Source organism: Gorilla gorilla, chromosome 12 (genome assembly GCF_029281585.2).
Source record: "Gorilla gorilla gorilla isolate KB3781 chromosome 12, NHGRI_mGorGor1-v2.1_pri, whole genome shotgun sequence".
Classification (NCBI taxonomy): Eukaryota; Metazoa; Chordata; class Mammalia; order Primates; family Hominidae; genus Gorilla; species Gorilla gorilla.
In genome coordinates this window covers 70,933,548-70,949,426 of record NC_073236.2, presented here as the reverse complement: position 1 = coordinate 70,949,426, position 15,879 = coordinate 70,933,548, and the positions used below count along the sequence as shown (strand labels likewise).

At 44.2% G+C, this 15,879-nt stretch overlaps 1 protein-coding gene across 2 annotated transcripts in view; it reads left to right on the top strand.

Moving 5' to 3' along the window:
* ARHGAP25 (Rho GTPase activating protein 25) overlaps nt 1–15,879 on the top strand; it is a 90,874-nt gene that overhangs the window by 68,947 nt on the left and 6,048 nt on the right. Inside the window, exons 5-9 of one of the 2 annotated variants that reach the window (XM_019021567.4) lie at nt 2,372–2,576; nt 8,389–8,521; nt 11,398–11,471; nt 12,976–13,097; nt 14,226–14,422. In XM_019021567.4, coding sequence (XP_018877112.2) covers nt 2,372–2,576; nt 8,389–8,521; nt 11,398–11,471; nt 12,976–13,097; nt 14,226–14,422 — 731 coding nt within the window. Of the gene's footprint in view, nt 1–2,368; nt 2,577–8,388; nt 8,522–11,397; nt 11,472–12,975; nt 13,098–14,225; nt 14,423–15,879 lie in introns of both variants that reach the window. The other variant, XM_004029349.5, reaches the window with a different exon arrangement.

Below are 15,879 nucleotides of genomic sequence, written 5' to 3'. Positions count from 1 at the left end.
CCTCCTATTCGCAGTAGCAGGGAGCTTACAATCATGCAGATGACACAGGTACATACAAATCATGATCACAGAGTGTGGGAAGGATTGGGATATTCAAAAAAACAATACGGTGCACAGAGTAGGATGTAGTCCCTCCATCTGGGTGTCAGGAAGGCATGGCAGATATGACGATATTTGAGAGGGGCCAAGGAGGAGAAAAAGAATTTTGTCTTCTTTGTCCTCCTGGTGCAGCCAGGGAAGGGGGAGAGCAGACTGGACAGGGAGGAGACTGTTCAAGGACATGGAGACTGCAGCGCATTACGTTTTGGAAACGTCAGTGTGAGTTGCTTCTTGGGGCATGGCAGGACATCAGGCCAGGAAAGCAGGTGGGTGCCAAGCCTTGAGGAATGCCAGCCTTGATTCTCAAACTTTAGCCACAGAAGTATTTAATCACAGTCTCACCGCAATGCAATAAGTGAAACGAACAACAGTCAAGCAGATTTGGTGGTAGTGGGGAATACAGAGGCCACCTATTCAGCTCCTTCTAGATTCCACACTCTCACCTCCCAACACCTGATGTGATGAAAGAGGAGTCCCTGATGAACTGCCAGGGCTTTAAATGTCTATATGAAAACCATTACTGTGGCAGTTGGGAGAGAAGCAGATGAGTACTGAAAACCAAGAGAAAGGCGGTCAAGCAGAATGATGCTTTAGAAAGGCAAGCAGCAGGAGGGTTTCGAACATGATAGAGAGAAGAGACTGTAGCGGTTACAGGTGAGAGAGGAGGCTGGCCTACGCTGGGTAGTGGGTGGGAGTGGAAAAGAACATGAGGGTCAAGAGCCTGGTACAGCTCTATACAGGTGGAATCCACAGGAACTCGAGATGGGATGGAGGGGACCAACGTGAGAGAGAGAATCATGGGGAGAGTCAAGTGACTTTGCAAACGGATGTCCTAGGGATTGAAGTGCTGGGTGCAGCAGAGCCCTGATTATGGCAGAGGGAAAGTCACGCAGGACAGGACAGAAGCCACGGCCTGTCTTCTGAACCTCCAGGGTATGGAAGCCTGGTGGGAGAATGGATAGGCAGTGGTTGTCCTGATTTGTAAACTTGTCTTCTCACACTGCCGGTGCGGGGAAACTGTGGAGCAAAGTTTCTCCACGCAGACAGAGCTGGGGTGGAGCTGGCCCACACTTGCTTTGCTGGAGGCAGGGTAATTTGGGAAAATATTTTTGGAAATCAATTTGCATGCCATCAAGTTATAAAAATGTTCAAACCTCTTGACCTAGTAATTCTACACTTGGGAATTTGTCCTAAGGAAATAGTTCAAAAGAATGAAACGCTTTTGTTCATGCATCCAAATGTTAATTAATTAGAAATTATGCATTGTACTGCATACATTCCAGGATCTCTGCCAGGTGAATGAACGTGTTTGCTGTGGCAATGTTTATAATTAGGACGTAGTAAACAACCTAAATTATTTTAAATGCCACAGTGGTTTAGTGCGATGAAACATCTATGTGATAGACTACAGTAGTCCCTCTTTATCCTTGGGGGCATACGTTTCAAGACCTCAGTGGATGCCTGAGATCTCAGATAGTACTGAACCCTGTACTCATTATGTCTTTTCAGTCTTATAACTGAGACAACTACTAAGTATAACTGAGACAACTACTACGCGACTCCTGGGCAAGTAGTGTATATAACGTGGATACACTGGACAAAGGGATGACTCACATCTTAGGCTGGACCGAGCGGGACCGCGAGAGATTTCATCATGCTACTCAGAATGACATGCAATTTAAAACTTATGAATTGTTTGTTTCTGGAATTTTGCATTTAATATTTTCAGACTGCAGTTGACCGTGGATAAGGGGGGATGCCATACTGTGTTATGCTTTACTACTCTGTGACACCAGTGGAACTCAAAACAGCCTGCTTGCTGCCGTGGTTAAGGCATATTGTTGGGAGTTCACTGCTTAGGCCTGAATCCCAACTGTGTCATGCTCTGAGCTGCCTGACTTTGGCAAGTGTCTAAGGCTCAGTGTCTTTGACAGTAAGGTGCGTGTGACATTAATACCATCTCATGGGGTTGCTCAAGGTTAAAGGACAAAAAGTGTGCAATTCCTAGCAAAAGAATTCAGTAAAAGCCAACCGTTATTTTAAATATGTAAGAAATGTGGGTCAATATAAAAAGACTGATAAAGACTGCCTCAAATTTACAGACCCCTATTTATAGCTTCAGGAAATATTCTGAGTGATTTGTCTCCCATATTTTGTCTAGTATCATTGCAATAAAACCTGTGAAGTCACAGGTGACACAGAAAGTCAAGAAATAGTTCATCCAAGGAAGCACAGAATGATGGGCAGGTTCTGTTTGCTCTCTCCTCAGCAGTGTTTGGCCAGCGCTTGGATGAGACTGTGGCCTATGAACAGAAATTCGGCCCCCATCTGGTGCCCATCCTGGTGGAGAAATGTGCAGAGTTCATCCTGGAGCACGGCCGGAATGAAGAGGGCATCTTCCGTCTGCCTGGGCAGGACAACCTGGTGAAGCAGCTGAGAGACGCTTTTGATGCTGGGGAGCGGCCCTCCTTTGACAGGTACATTGCCCCACTGCAGTGTCCCACCTCTGCCCTCCCCTCTGCTTGGCTTGGCTGGGAGGGCCTCTCCATTCCAGTTGAGCTATGGGACTTGCATAGACACTTCTAAGAGCCCTGGCTTACAACAGAAAGAGCCTTTGTTTTGCCCATGATTGGGAATTTGGGAGACTGGAGCACAGTTAGGAGAGTGTGCAGATAGTTTATGTGACAGATGATGTGAACCAGAACTGGAACCCTGCTGGGCAGATTCAGGTGATGTTTAAGGCACAGGAGAAGGTGATGTGCAGAGGAGGGGAGAAAGATGGGACCTTGCCTGAGGCTCACCCTTCAGGACAGATGAGGAACATGGAATAGCTGAGCTGTACAAACACTCGGTGTAGTGGAGAATGCACCAGATCTATATCCAAGGGCACCAGCGGCTTTCGTTAGCATTCCAGAAGTGGCTAGAACCAGGACTTCTTGTTAGTTTCCTGGATCACAGTACTACATGATTCTGACTCAGTTCTGAGCCCTTTTGCAAGAGCACATCCTGATATCTTGGCCGCCTGGCATTCCTAAGTGTGGAGGTCTCCCAGCCCTGTTTGGGGCATATCAGGCATAGTGACATTTCCTCCCACCACCCCCTTCCTCCCCACCTTCTCCAGCCACTCACCTGAGGTTTCCTTCTCTGCCACACTCAGCTAGTAAAATCCCCACCTGATGTTGTGCAATCTCCACCCCAGTTGCCTGCGTGAACTTGTCCTGCTGGCATAAGATTGACTGCTCTTTCCAAATTAGCAGCCCATAAACCAAGGTTGAATAAGATGGGCCTGAACTCTACCCAGTTTCCAAAAATGAAAGTTGCTAAGCTTATTTTGGACAATGGGGTTGGGTTGATTCTGAGAAAACTGTGAAGACCTAAGTGTCATCTTGTGTAGAAGCTCCCTCACCCCTCACTCTAATCACCAGCGCTGCCCATTTTTCCTCCAAAGCTTCTCTGAGATCTATATGTTTCTCTCCATGCTTATGGCCACAGTCGTAGTTTGGACAACCATAGGGGTGTCTTTCTTGCCCTTAATAAGTTAATTTCCCATGGGTGCTATATTTTGGCACCCTAGGAAGCAGGAGGTGGGGTTCTTATTGGAACAATAGCCCGTTATTGGCATCAAACACAGGGACCTTTCAGCAGCACCACAAACTGCATCTTGTTATCAGGCACTTGTTCCATTATGCTCACCACCTTTATATTCAGTTTCTTTTTATGTTTTCAGTTAACCTTGGCCTGAATAAAGATACAGGTGGGTTGTTGCTAGAGCAATGCCATATAGTGTGCCAAAAGGAATAGAGGTGATTGCTGGGATATGCCAAATAACTGCCTTAGGCTCTAGCCTATGCACTATGGAGTTGGCATGGGTGGTGGTGTGGGAATCTTTGATTATTTTGAAATATTTGAGGCTGGAAGGAGGAAAATTACCTTACCTTGCGACATCTCCACCCCTAGAAGTGAGGGGTAGGGTTTTACACATCCAGAAATAGGAAGGGTCATCGGGGGCTTTTCAGGGGCTTCGCAGGGGCAACTCTTAGGTCCACATAACCCTTGAGAGGACAAGTCTGATTTGGGAGGTATGACTGACTCTTATTTGATTCTTATTATTTAGTTACATTTGGGCATATTTAGGAGAGACCAGGTCTTCTCTCTCCTATTCCACTCATGATTCTGAAAACCCTCTTTTCCCCTTTTTCTGCCCTCTCTCTACCCCCTTTTATACTCCCCTACTTCTCATTCCATGGTGTGTTTTGGTGTTGAGGGCTGTGCCCCGCAATGGACAGAGCATAGAATGCCAGATGCATAGGGTAGGGAAAGGAGGGGAGGGGCTTACAGGGATCAGCCTGACTTTGGGATCATAGAATTGACAAAACCAATAACTCAAGACAGGTCAACAAAACTGGCAAATTAACTCTGAAGTGAAAGTGACCAGTGTTAGATGATTTCCTGAGAGTGAATCTGGCCTGGGAGTGGGAGAGGAAGAGACCAGCCTTGAGACAGTGTTAACCTGAATTGTGTGTGGGAGTTCTGAAGAGGGGCAGTGTGAAAGGGGGTGGAAAGAGGGCAGGAAAGGGGGAAAGGGAGGGTTTTCAGAGTCATGAGCAGACCAGGAGAGAGAAGCTATGGTTGTAGCTTTTTCTGCCTCCTATAAAAGGAATTCTAGGAGTCAGTGGGTGGAAGAAGGGGTATTTGGGAGAGCAAGGAGCTCCCTCTCGCTGTCCCCAACTTCACGGCTGTGGGAACTCACCCAGATCCTCTGCATTGGTTATGTGCTGGGTTCCACCCCAAGATGCCCCCATTACCTCACTAGAATGAAGGTGAGCAAAGGAGCTGTTTGGTGAGACTAGTGCAGGTCTTTCTGGTCTCCTTAGACACAAAAATGTGAACTTTAAAATCTCCTTGCCAAGTTTCTACCAGGATGGACACTGCCTGGCTACAAAGCTAACACACTTCTCACCCCTATGTGTCTGTGAGAAATGCACTTACAGACATGCCACATTACAAGCATCAATGCCCCCAGGGAAGGGCTGGCAGAACCATCTGAGTCTTGGGTAATCCCTAGTGCATCAGCCATTGAACCCAGAAGCCACCTGGCTCCTGACTTATTCTTAGCCCTTGATTAAAAAAAAAAAAAGAATCATTTAAGGGTGCTCTATTGGGTTAGAGGAACAGCAAACTCAGAAAAAATAATGCTACAAATTTAGACCATAAAATAGACATCTGAGTTAGCCCTAGTACAATGGGGTGCTCACATTAAAATAAAAATTTATAGAAATAATTGTTTAAGTTCCATGGTGTTAAGTGCTAAAAAGGAAACTCAACACTATGAAAACTTAGAACAGGGGCTTTTCACATGGTCTGGTGTATTTAGGGAGGTCCCCAAGAAAATGGCATTTAAGCTGAGACCCAATAAACAAGAAGCAGAGTTAGCAAGGCCCAGCAGTGGGCATGGCTTGTCAGGATTATTTTTGGTGAAATGAACTGGGAAGCTTTCTGTAAGTTTCAGTGTTGTAAGATGATTTATATAGCTAATTTTGCTCTTTTATTATAACTTTGAAGTATCCATGGTGTAGCTATATTTATAACCCCTTTCTCTTTTCTAATGATGGATGCTTTTGCTGTCTAAATTTCTCCTGATTAAACTGTCTAGGTGTCTTTTTTATTTTTTATTGTTGTTGTTTCTCTTCAAAAGTTCAAAAGATCCAATTTCTTTTCTTTTCTTTTCTTTTTTTTTTTTTTTTTTTTTTTTGAGACCAAGGCTAGAGTGCAGTGGTGTCACCCAGGCTAGAGTACAGTGGTGTGATCTTGGCTCACGGCAACCTCTGCCTCCTGGATTCAAGTTATTGTCCTGCCTCAGCCTCCCGAGTAGCTGGGATTAAAGGCACCTGCCACCAGGCCCAGCCAATTTTTGTATTTTTAGTAGAGATGGGGTTTTGCCATGTTGGCCAGGCTGGTCTCGAACTCCTGACCTCAAGTTCTCCACCCGCCTTGGCCTCCCAAAGTGCTGGGACTACAGACATAAGCCAATGTTCCCAGCCAGGATCCAGTTTCTTGAATTATCCTTTACACTGTTTCTTCCCTTTCAAACTCTGTTTTCTTCACTCATTCCATTGGTGTGTTTTGGTGTTGAGGACTGTGCCCTAGAGTGGGCAGAGCATAGAATGCTGGAGGCATAGGGTAGTGAAAGGAGGGGAGAGGCTTACAAGGATCAGTGTGACTTTAGGATAATAGAACTGAAGGGAATTGGAAGACTGATTGGATGGGGGTGAAGGAGAGGTCCCAATCAAACGGGAGTCCCAGGATGCTGATAGAGACAAATGGGTGGATTGCAGTGTAGGGACTTTAGGAAGATGCAACTTTTGGACTTTGGGAGAATTCTGCTCCTGCAAATTGTCAGCTGACTGTCTTTCTGCCACTTTCTCGGGAACTTATCATAACATATTTTGACAAAAGTACTTTTCCTAGCCTGGCCTTGCCTTGGGTATTTTTGGGCAGTGACTCAGCAGGGAAGGATTTTCCAGAATCCCCATGTTAAATGAATGGTTCCTACCCCAGATTTCCTGAGGGCAGCCATGGAGCATAGAGCAGGCTCTGTGCCAGCTCGTGTTCTCCTATTGAGGTAGAGTTCACAGGCTGCAAAGGGGAAGCCTTTTCAGAAGACAGCTACAACAACTGGCTGTCAAAACCAAAGTAAAATGCACACAAAGCACCAAGACAGAGCTTTACAATCAAGCCCCAGTATTCTTGCTTCTGTTGCCTCAGATGCCTCCCTTCTCCTCCTCTTGTCCAGATCCACCCCTCCCTTCCCTCCTAGGACCAGGAGACATGTTCTCCAGCCTATGCTATATTTCTCATCACTGAAATCAAGGAGATTCCAAGGTTATTCTGGACCTCTTGCCACATCACAGCTTTTCACGATGCTACCAGGGCTGCTACCTAAGAATGCCAGGTTTTATCAATATGAAATAAACAAACATTTCTTCAATAATCAGCTTCAGGAATATGGTAGTGAATCTTATTTTCTCTTGTGGCGTTGCAGAATCAATGCAATTGCCTTGTAAGCCAGGGGTCAACAAACTTTTCTTAATGGGACACATATTAAATATTTAGGCTTTGCAGGCCAGATGGTCTTTATTGCAACTATAATACTCTGCTCAGTACATAAATGAACAAGTGTGGTGGTGTTCTTCTATAATTTTACTTACAGATGCTGACATCTGAATTTCCTATAATTTTTACATCATGACATACTCTTCTTCTTGTGAGTGTTTTTTCCCCCAGCTATTTAAAAATGTAAAAATAATTCTTAGCTCCCAGGCTGTACAAATAGAGGCAGTGGGACAGATTTGGCTCCTGGCCCGTGGCTTGCCAAGCCCTCCTGTGAATGGAGAAGCTGAACTGAACAGCCATGCCTCTTTCAGTCAATCAGGCCCACGGGGAGGCGTCCTCTCCTCATGCTCCAGGCTGACACACATGCTGCCTGCCTCATGCCCTAACTCCTCACCGCCTTTCAGAGTTCATCTGAGGTACTCTTTCATCTGAGAAGTCACCTATGTGTTCCCATCTCTGCCTTGGGTGTTCTTTTTCCATACTTCCATAGGATCCTGAGTCCTGGGCTTCCCATATCATGGCATTAGCCACACAGTATTGTAAGGACATTTTAATACTTGAGTCCCCACAGTTCTGTGGCTCGATGGGGCCAGGGCTCCATCCCTGGATTGGATGGCTACCGATGTCCCTTGGATTGGCTACTGAAATCCCAGTGCTTGACAAGTATCTTGCAGTATCTTGCACCTAATAGGTTTTCTCGATGCTTATTGATTGAGTGAATTATTGAGTAAATACGTGAGTGAACCTCAGAACTATTTTAAGCACTCTGGAAGACTAAAGAGAAGAATAGACCAAGGATATAAAGGAGTTAACACAAGCAATATTAGAGACTAATTAGACAATGCTAATTTTGAGGCACTAAATGACTTGAAGAAAGAAGAAAGCAATAAAGACGAAAATCATTAAGGAAGGTTTAGTAAAAATGTAGACCTTGAACTTACCTTTGAGGTAGTTGGGTGGAAGAGACAGAGGAACATTTATTCAAGAATGTTGTTCCAGAAGGGCGAATTGACAAAAATGTTTTGGTCTGATTCTTCTTTATCAGACTCTACTCCTCTGCAAAATTTCCCTTTGTAATTTATGGTTCTATTCACTGAATCATCAAGATGGAAGAGAGGAACATCCTAAAGTTTTTCTTTCAAAGAGTTTCACAGCGCGTTGCTTATTTTCTTCCAGAGACACAGATGTGCACACTGTGGCTTCCCTGTTAAAGCTCTACCTCCGAGACCTCCCAGAGCCCGTGGTTCCCTGGAGCCAGTATGAAGGGTTCCTGCTCTGTGGGCAGCTCACGAATGCGGACGAGGCAAAGGTTTGCATCTTAGAGTTAGTTGTCCTGCTTTAGAAGAAAGTGATTGGTTTTCTGGACACTAATCCAGTAGGCAACAGTGGGTCAAGCGGCCTATACTTTTTGGTAAGATAGTCAAATGCAACTTCCTCAGCAACAAAAGGTATATGAACTCAATCATAATGACTGGCAAACCACAGCCTTCATGAGATGCAATAATCCAATAAAGAATTGGACCATAATCAAATACTGCTGGATGACATTAAAAGTAGTGAGAAAAGGAGGATACATCGGAGGACGGTTTCAAGCATGATGGCCTTGCTGAGACTTGCTGGGACACAAGGACAGGCTGGAAGGCAGGTGTGAGGTCACGTAGCTCAAGCTCTACAGCAGCTGTGAGTGTCAGGCGTGGTCATCCAAGGAATGCATGTGCCAGGGAGAACAAGGACAGGGAGGGTTTTTTGATTGTTGTTCTTTTCAGCCACAGCTGCCTATAGGGTCTGTAACCACCATCTGCAATATGCCTGTGAGAGTGCACAAGTTCACTAACAAGATTTTTGATCCTGTATAAATTTATTTCTAGAGAGGCCTTATAGTCAACAATGACCACACTGTAGTCATGTTATTATAATCAACCAACCAACCAAACAACTAAAGAAACTGATGAAACCCAACCAACAACAATAAACCTTGATGATTTTTAAACAAGATTTTCAAATCCAAGTCATTCATGAAGAAGTTGATGTTTATATCAATGACCATGTTAAAAGCCCTCTCTGGCAAAATGGTGCACAGAAAAATCTATAATGAGACCTAGATTTAACCTTGATTTTGCCATTAGACAAATTATGCATCTTTTCTAAGACTCAGTTTATTTACTCAGACCAATAGAACTTTCTATGGTAATGGAACTTTTATATATCTGCACCATTCAATATGGTGACCACCAGCCACACATGGCTATTGGGCATCTAAAATGTGGCTAGTGCACCTGGGAAGCCAAATTCCTAATTTTATTTAATTTTGATTTAGTTAAATTTAAGTAGTTACATGTGGCAAGTAACTGCTATATTAGACACCACAAACTTAGATAATTTTCATAGTAATATCAGCCATGCCTAGGATTGTTTTGAGGACCCAGGGATATGATACTGGTGGGTGACTTTAAAATTTTTTTCAATATAAGGGAAGGTTTATTATCTTCCACACTTCAAAATTTATTAGATAGTCTGCTTCATAGAATATATTTATTTAAAACGAATGAAGAAATAGCACCCTAGCCCTGCAAGAAAACACAGCTGTGAGAACTTCCATCCCTGACTGAGGGTGGGGAGAGCATCATGATTTGAATAGATCCTGACATAAGAGAAAAGCTGACTTTATATTTCAAAATTAAGAAAGGAAGAGAACGTGATACAGGTTTTGTAGCTCTTTTCCAAACAAAAATTAGATTGCACGGATCTGAGGTACGATATTTTGTGTGTAACTTAAGAATTTTATTGGGGGAGGGAGAAAGGGATATGAAAAGTCTTAACTTATACTGGTGTATCTGCTCACCATTGTGAAAGTAATAAAATTTTATGGAATAAGGTTTAAAAGGCAGCTAAAAAGATAAATGTTTCAGATTGCATCTCACCCCTGGGTTCTAGGGAAAGTAAAGGAGGCACCTAGATGCTGTTCTGACAATAAGATTCCCACCCCTGCACTCACTTTAGACTTGCTTCTCCCAGCTTTCTCAATCTCAGCATCTTTGAGAGTTTCCACGTCTGTGGCAATGCATGTCTACACACAGGGACCAAGGTCCTTCTCACTGGTGAAAACATGGCAGAGGTGGCAGCTAGGAGGGGTGAGTCTGTAGCAACCTTTGCAATGAATTTACTCGACTCAACTGAAGAGGGGATCTCAGCATGAAGCTGATGCTACGCTAAGAAGGTCTATATCTACGGAAGCTGCTGCGTGTAGGCTGACAAGGCTGGAGGATGCGTTTTCTGCAGGAGAGCTGCTCAGGTTTGAGGAGTGCCTGCACACCGCATGTGAATTGTGTACTCTCTCTTTTTTTTTTTTTTTTTTTTTTCTGAGATGGAGTTTTGCTCTTTCGCCCAGGCTGGAGTGCAGTGGCGCGATCTCAGCTCACTGCAATCTCCGCCTTCCGGTTTCAAGCGATTCTCCTGCCTCAGCCTCCCGAGTAGCTGGGATTACAGCCGTCCGCCACCACGCCCGGCTAGCGAATTGTGTACTCTCACAAGCACCATGTTGCAGATGGTGATTACAGACCCTACAGGCAGCTGTGGTTGAAAAGAACACGGAAAAGCTCGCTGTCCCTCTTCTCTCCAGCACATGCATTCCTAGTAGACCTTGCCTGACATCCACGGCCATCCATTGCAGAGCTTGAACAGTCTGACCTTGCACCGTCCTCCAGCGTGGTCTGCCTGTCTCTGTGTCCCGGCATGTCTCAGATAGGCCACAGTGCTTGAAATCCTTCTCAGAAGAATCCTCCTTTTCTCACCAGTCTTAAAGTGATTCTGAGATATCTTATTGTGATCTTATTCTTTATTGGATTGTTACATCTCAAGCATTCATTAAGCAAACAATTAACGTGTGAGTTGTTAAACAGTCCTTCCTTAGAGTAGCTCAGGGTCAAGGGTAGGGTGCAGTGGCATAATTACATATAAATAAAAGTATACATAACAAAAACTATGACCCTTTTTAAAAAAATTCTGTGAGAATTGAGTTATTTCCCTTTTTTTTTTTTTTTAAACCCACAGAACTACAGGAACAGGAATGACTGCCAAAGTGTTGTTTCTGCACAGATACACCAATTCTGTTCCAGGGTCTCCTTGCTGGCACGTGGGCAGGCTCATTTACTGGTAAATGATTTACTTGTGTAAATCTCTTCCCAGGCTCAGCAGGAGTTGATGAAGCAGCTCTCCATCCTTCCTCGTGACAACTATAGTCTCCTGAGCTACATCTGCAGGTGAGAGGCCCCTGGTATCAACTCTACAGTTTTCAACCCCATCAGAAAGAAGCTCCTAGTTAGAAGAGGAGGGACCACGTCTGTGAACAGAAAGATGCTGGTCTAGCACTTTGGAAGATCAGCTGTATTCACATAGCACTGAAGTAGCTTCCTGTATAATTTCAAGGATTCTGAAAACCTGGTTGACCCAAAAAATGAACGTGCTCCCCCCTTTAGGCCTGCCTCAGCACTGCCCAGAGTCCTGGTACATGCAAGAGAACCCAGAATCCTTATAATGTTTCTAGAATGATCTCCCATCTTTGTGATTCTGAGCCGTAGCTTAGCTCCAGGGAGACATGCATTCTGGGCCACCCTGGTTACTTTCCTTCAGCCCTTTCTGGGGACCTGCTGTGCACCACCCCTGTGGCAACTCTAGCTGTGGATTAACCCAGATCTGGCTCGGCTGGGAACTGGGATCTTCATCCCAGACTGACCTGAATTTTGTCTTTTATTTTTTAAAAGTAATTTGTTGTAGTTCCTAGATTATAAAAGTCATGCTTGCTTGACTTGGAAACCAGGAAGATATGGCAAACAGTAAATGAGAAATAAAAAGGACCCACAATCCCTTCAACAGCAACAAGCACTATTAACACTTTGGCATTTTTCCTTCTGGGTGTTTTCTCTCTGTGATAAACCTTTTCATAGCTTAATGTAAATATAGGGGAATAATATTTTATACTAAATTATATAAAGGATTGTGTCCTTTTTTTGATTTAATGTTTTATTATGAGCATTTCCCTATGTCATAAAATTGGATTATAAATAACTTCATAATATTTCATAATGTTTCATCATTTGGACGCGTCACCAATATTTAATAATTGCTCTGTGTTTGAAATTTTCTTGCTTCATTCTATCCATTTTTAAATGGGTCTTTGAGAGAGTATTTAGAAATCCCCTGTTTTTACAGTGAATCTGAGAGCTTTGTGCCTCAAAGGGGTAGAATTTTAACAAAAATTCAGTATTAGTTATGGAGAACCTGCTGAGAATTAGCAATGCCTGTGCTCTAATCAGAGGATGAGAGCAAGGAGGCACCATGGATTCCCCAGCCCTGAGATCTTCTTACCAATAAAGTTTTCCTCTCTGGAGACTTGGGTGGGATGGGTGCTGAGAGCTGGGAGATAAGCCTATCAAGGCAAGACATGGGTATGGGCAGATACCCATTTTACCTTTTCTAGTCCAGTCTGAGCTCCTGGAAGTGGATCTTGCCTCCTGCTTACGTGATTCCACTCACCTCCCCATCCCCCACCCCAGCAGCTGGGCAGGACCCTCCTGATTTCTCTTCCTTCCTTGGTCTTGGGCCTTTCAGGATGAGGCTAAATTCTTGTGGGCAGAGCAGGCTGGTCTCATTCCTGAGTCTGGGAGGAAAGCATTGGATCCATCCCTGAGTTCTCATTGGAACCCTGTAGTGCTTCCTCCTGGCTACTTCCTGCTTTCTACCATGGGATTTCTTGGCTGTCTGTAGGTTCCTACATGAAATACAGCTGAACTGTGCTGTTAACAAGATGAGTGTGGACAACCTGGCTACTGTGATTGGTGTGAATCTCATCAGGTCGAAGGTCGAAGACCCTGCCGTGATCATGAGAGGTATGGCTGGTCCCGTAGTGAAAGCAGGTACACAGGAAATAACAATTACAACATTCCCCCTGATATTTGTGCACTGCTCTGTAGTTTCCCAAGCATTTTCAGCTGGTTATCGATCTCATCTGAATCATGCAATAGCCTTGTGAGGTAGGCAGGGCAGGAATTGTGTCCATTTTTCAGATCACAACAAAGGACAGAGGTCAAGGGTTTGCCCAATGGTCCCACAGTGCAGTAGACTAGTACAATAATAGCTAGCTAGTGTTTGTTAGTCTTTTATTACTTTTAAATACCCTTAGCCAGATTGAGCAAGCAGGTTTCATTTTATTTTATTTTATTTTTATTTAGGTATTTATTGAGTTGGAGCCTCACTCTGTTGCCTAGGCTGGAGTGCAGTGGTGCAACTTTAGCTCACTGTAACCTCTGCCTCCAGGGTTCAAGTGATTCTCCTGCCTCAGCCTCCCGAGTAGCTGGGACTACAGGCATAAACCCCCACACCCAGATAATTTTTGTAATTTTAGTAGAGACAGGGTTTCACCATGTTGGCCAGGCTGGCCTCGAACTCCTGACCTCAAATGATCTTCCCGCTTCAGCCTCCCAAAGTGCTGGGATTACAGGCGTGAGCCACTGTGCCCAGCCAGCTTTCATTTTATAAGCCAGCCCACAAAAAGGCTGCTTAAAAAGCTGTGCTGTGCAGGCTTCTGAGGCCGTGTCCTGACACAGAGTACTGATCTCTGCCATGGGCGTGGGGGCAGAAAGCCTGGCACATATTTGCTATGTGTCTGATAAGAAACCAGATATCATATTGAGGACCACATCAGGAGAGAAAGATGTCTTCATTTTCTCTGCTGTTTTATTGCCTACTTTCCTGATCAAAAACTAATCCAGTGGACTATTGGCTCCCTCTGAAACAGCTCCCTCTTTTATTCTACTCCCGTGTCCTTCTGTTCCATCCCTTTCAACATAATCTCCAACTCCAAGCAATTTAAAAGGGTCTTTTGAGAAGCAAAATGAGGCCCTTCTGGGCCCTATAGTTTTAGAACCGAGTTGGGAGACATCCACGGGTGGGGATCCTTGAGGACTGACTACCTGCCTCCTACACTACACAACAGATCTTTTTCTTCTTTCTTTCAGGGACTCCTCAGATCCAAAGAGTGATGACTATGATGATCAGAGACCATGAAGTCCTCTTCCCCAAGTCCAAGGATATACCCCTGTCACCCCCTGCCCAGAAAAACGACCCCAAGAAAGCTCCAGTGGCCCGAAGCTCTGTAGGCTGGGATGCCACTGAAGACCTCCGAATTTCTAGGACAGACAGCTTCAGTAGCATGGTAAGGTGCAGAGAACCTTCCTGCTTCCATTGGGTTCTTTCTTTAGTCCAGGCCATCCCATGTAAGGCCTGCTCTCGGGTGGCAATTTGGGGAGTTTTAGGTGATGCAGTGGCAGTGGGCGCTGCTGCTACAGACTCATCTGAACACACCTTGAAAGCCTGGCCTCTTTCCAAATCTAGTTTCTATTGGCATCTTTGAGGGGGGTGAGTGACAAGTGTGCTAATCACCCAGTGACTGAGCAATGAGGTCCTCACTGAAGCCCACTCTAAAAGAGAGACTGAAATACAGTCCAGAGAAGTTCAGTGGGAAAAATGTATACAACATTGTAAATGTTTTGGTCAGAATTGTTGAAAATTCTGGGTGAACGTCCAGAGAAAACTGGTTTCCTGCTAACCCATGAAACGTGATTCCTTTCTCAGAGTATGTGATGTGTTTGTGTAATATTTCTCATTCCTCGATAAGCCGTCTCAGCCATGTCAGCCCCCACATTTGTGCTGAAGGGTTGAAACTCACGTTCCCAATGTCCAAAAGCTCTGCTGACTCTGAAATGTAGACCTCGTGAGGACAATAATTTACAAAGGTCAAATATTTTTATATATTTATAGGAACAAATATTTTTACAAAGAACATGTGAACTTTATATAGTAGCTTGATCTTTATGTGTGGCCAAAAAATGGATTTCAAATTGCTAGTTGACCAGATGATTCAAGTTACCTACAGTACTGTTAGCCCTGAAGATTGTTTTTAAAAGGCAGGTAGTGGGTAGTGGTTGTAGTTTTTCTTAGGATAGGTCTTTCTGGAGGCAATGCATTCTACTAACACTCTAAAACTAAAATAAAATTTAAAAATGCTCATACTTCATGTAACAAGATCATCCCACAGTCCTTGAGAATAGCTATTATTGTACTCATTTAATAGGTTTCTGCCATTTATTGATTTCTGTGGGCAGGCACTATGCTGGGAAATTTACACTGATCACCTCTAGAGTCCTCATATTACATAACATTGTAGGGCAGAATTTATCATTCGTATTGTGTTATTGAGGAGCAGAAACTCAGAGAGGTTGAGCAGCTGGCCCAATGTAGTAGCACTAGCTTGTTATAGAGGAGGACTCAGATCCAGTCCTCCCTTCAGAACCCAGGTACCTCTAACTCCGGGTGGGGTTTCTGAAGCAAGTGATTGGCTGCAAAGGTTAAAGGGAGGGCTCGAACCTGATTGTCTGATTTTATGTTTAGATCTCACTTGATCTTAGCCAAAAGGCCGAGAAGTGATTGATTTTGTGTTTAGGTCTCATATTCTCTCTCCTTTTTCTTTATAATTTCATTAAAAAATATATAATATATGCACATGGTTCAAGCAATCAAAAAGATAGAAGAAGGTATACGTTGAGAGGTATACGTTCTGCTCCCTCCCGTATCCCCACCCACCCCATCCCTCACTGCCTTAGTTTCTTATTT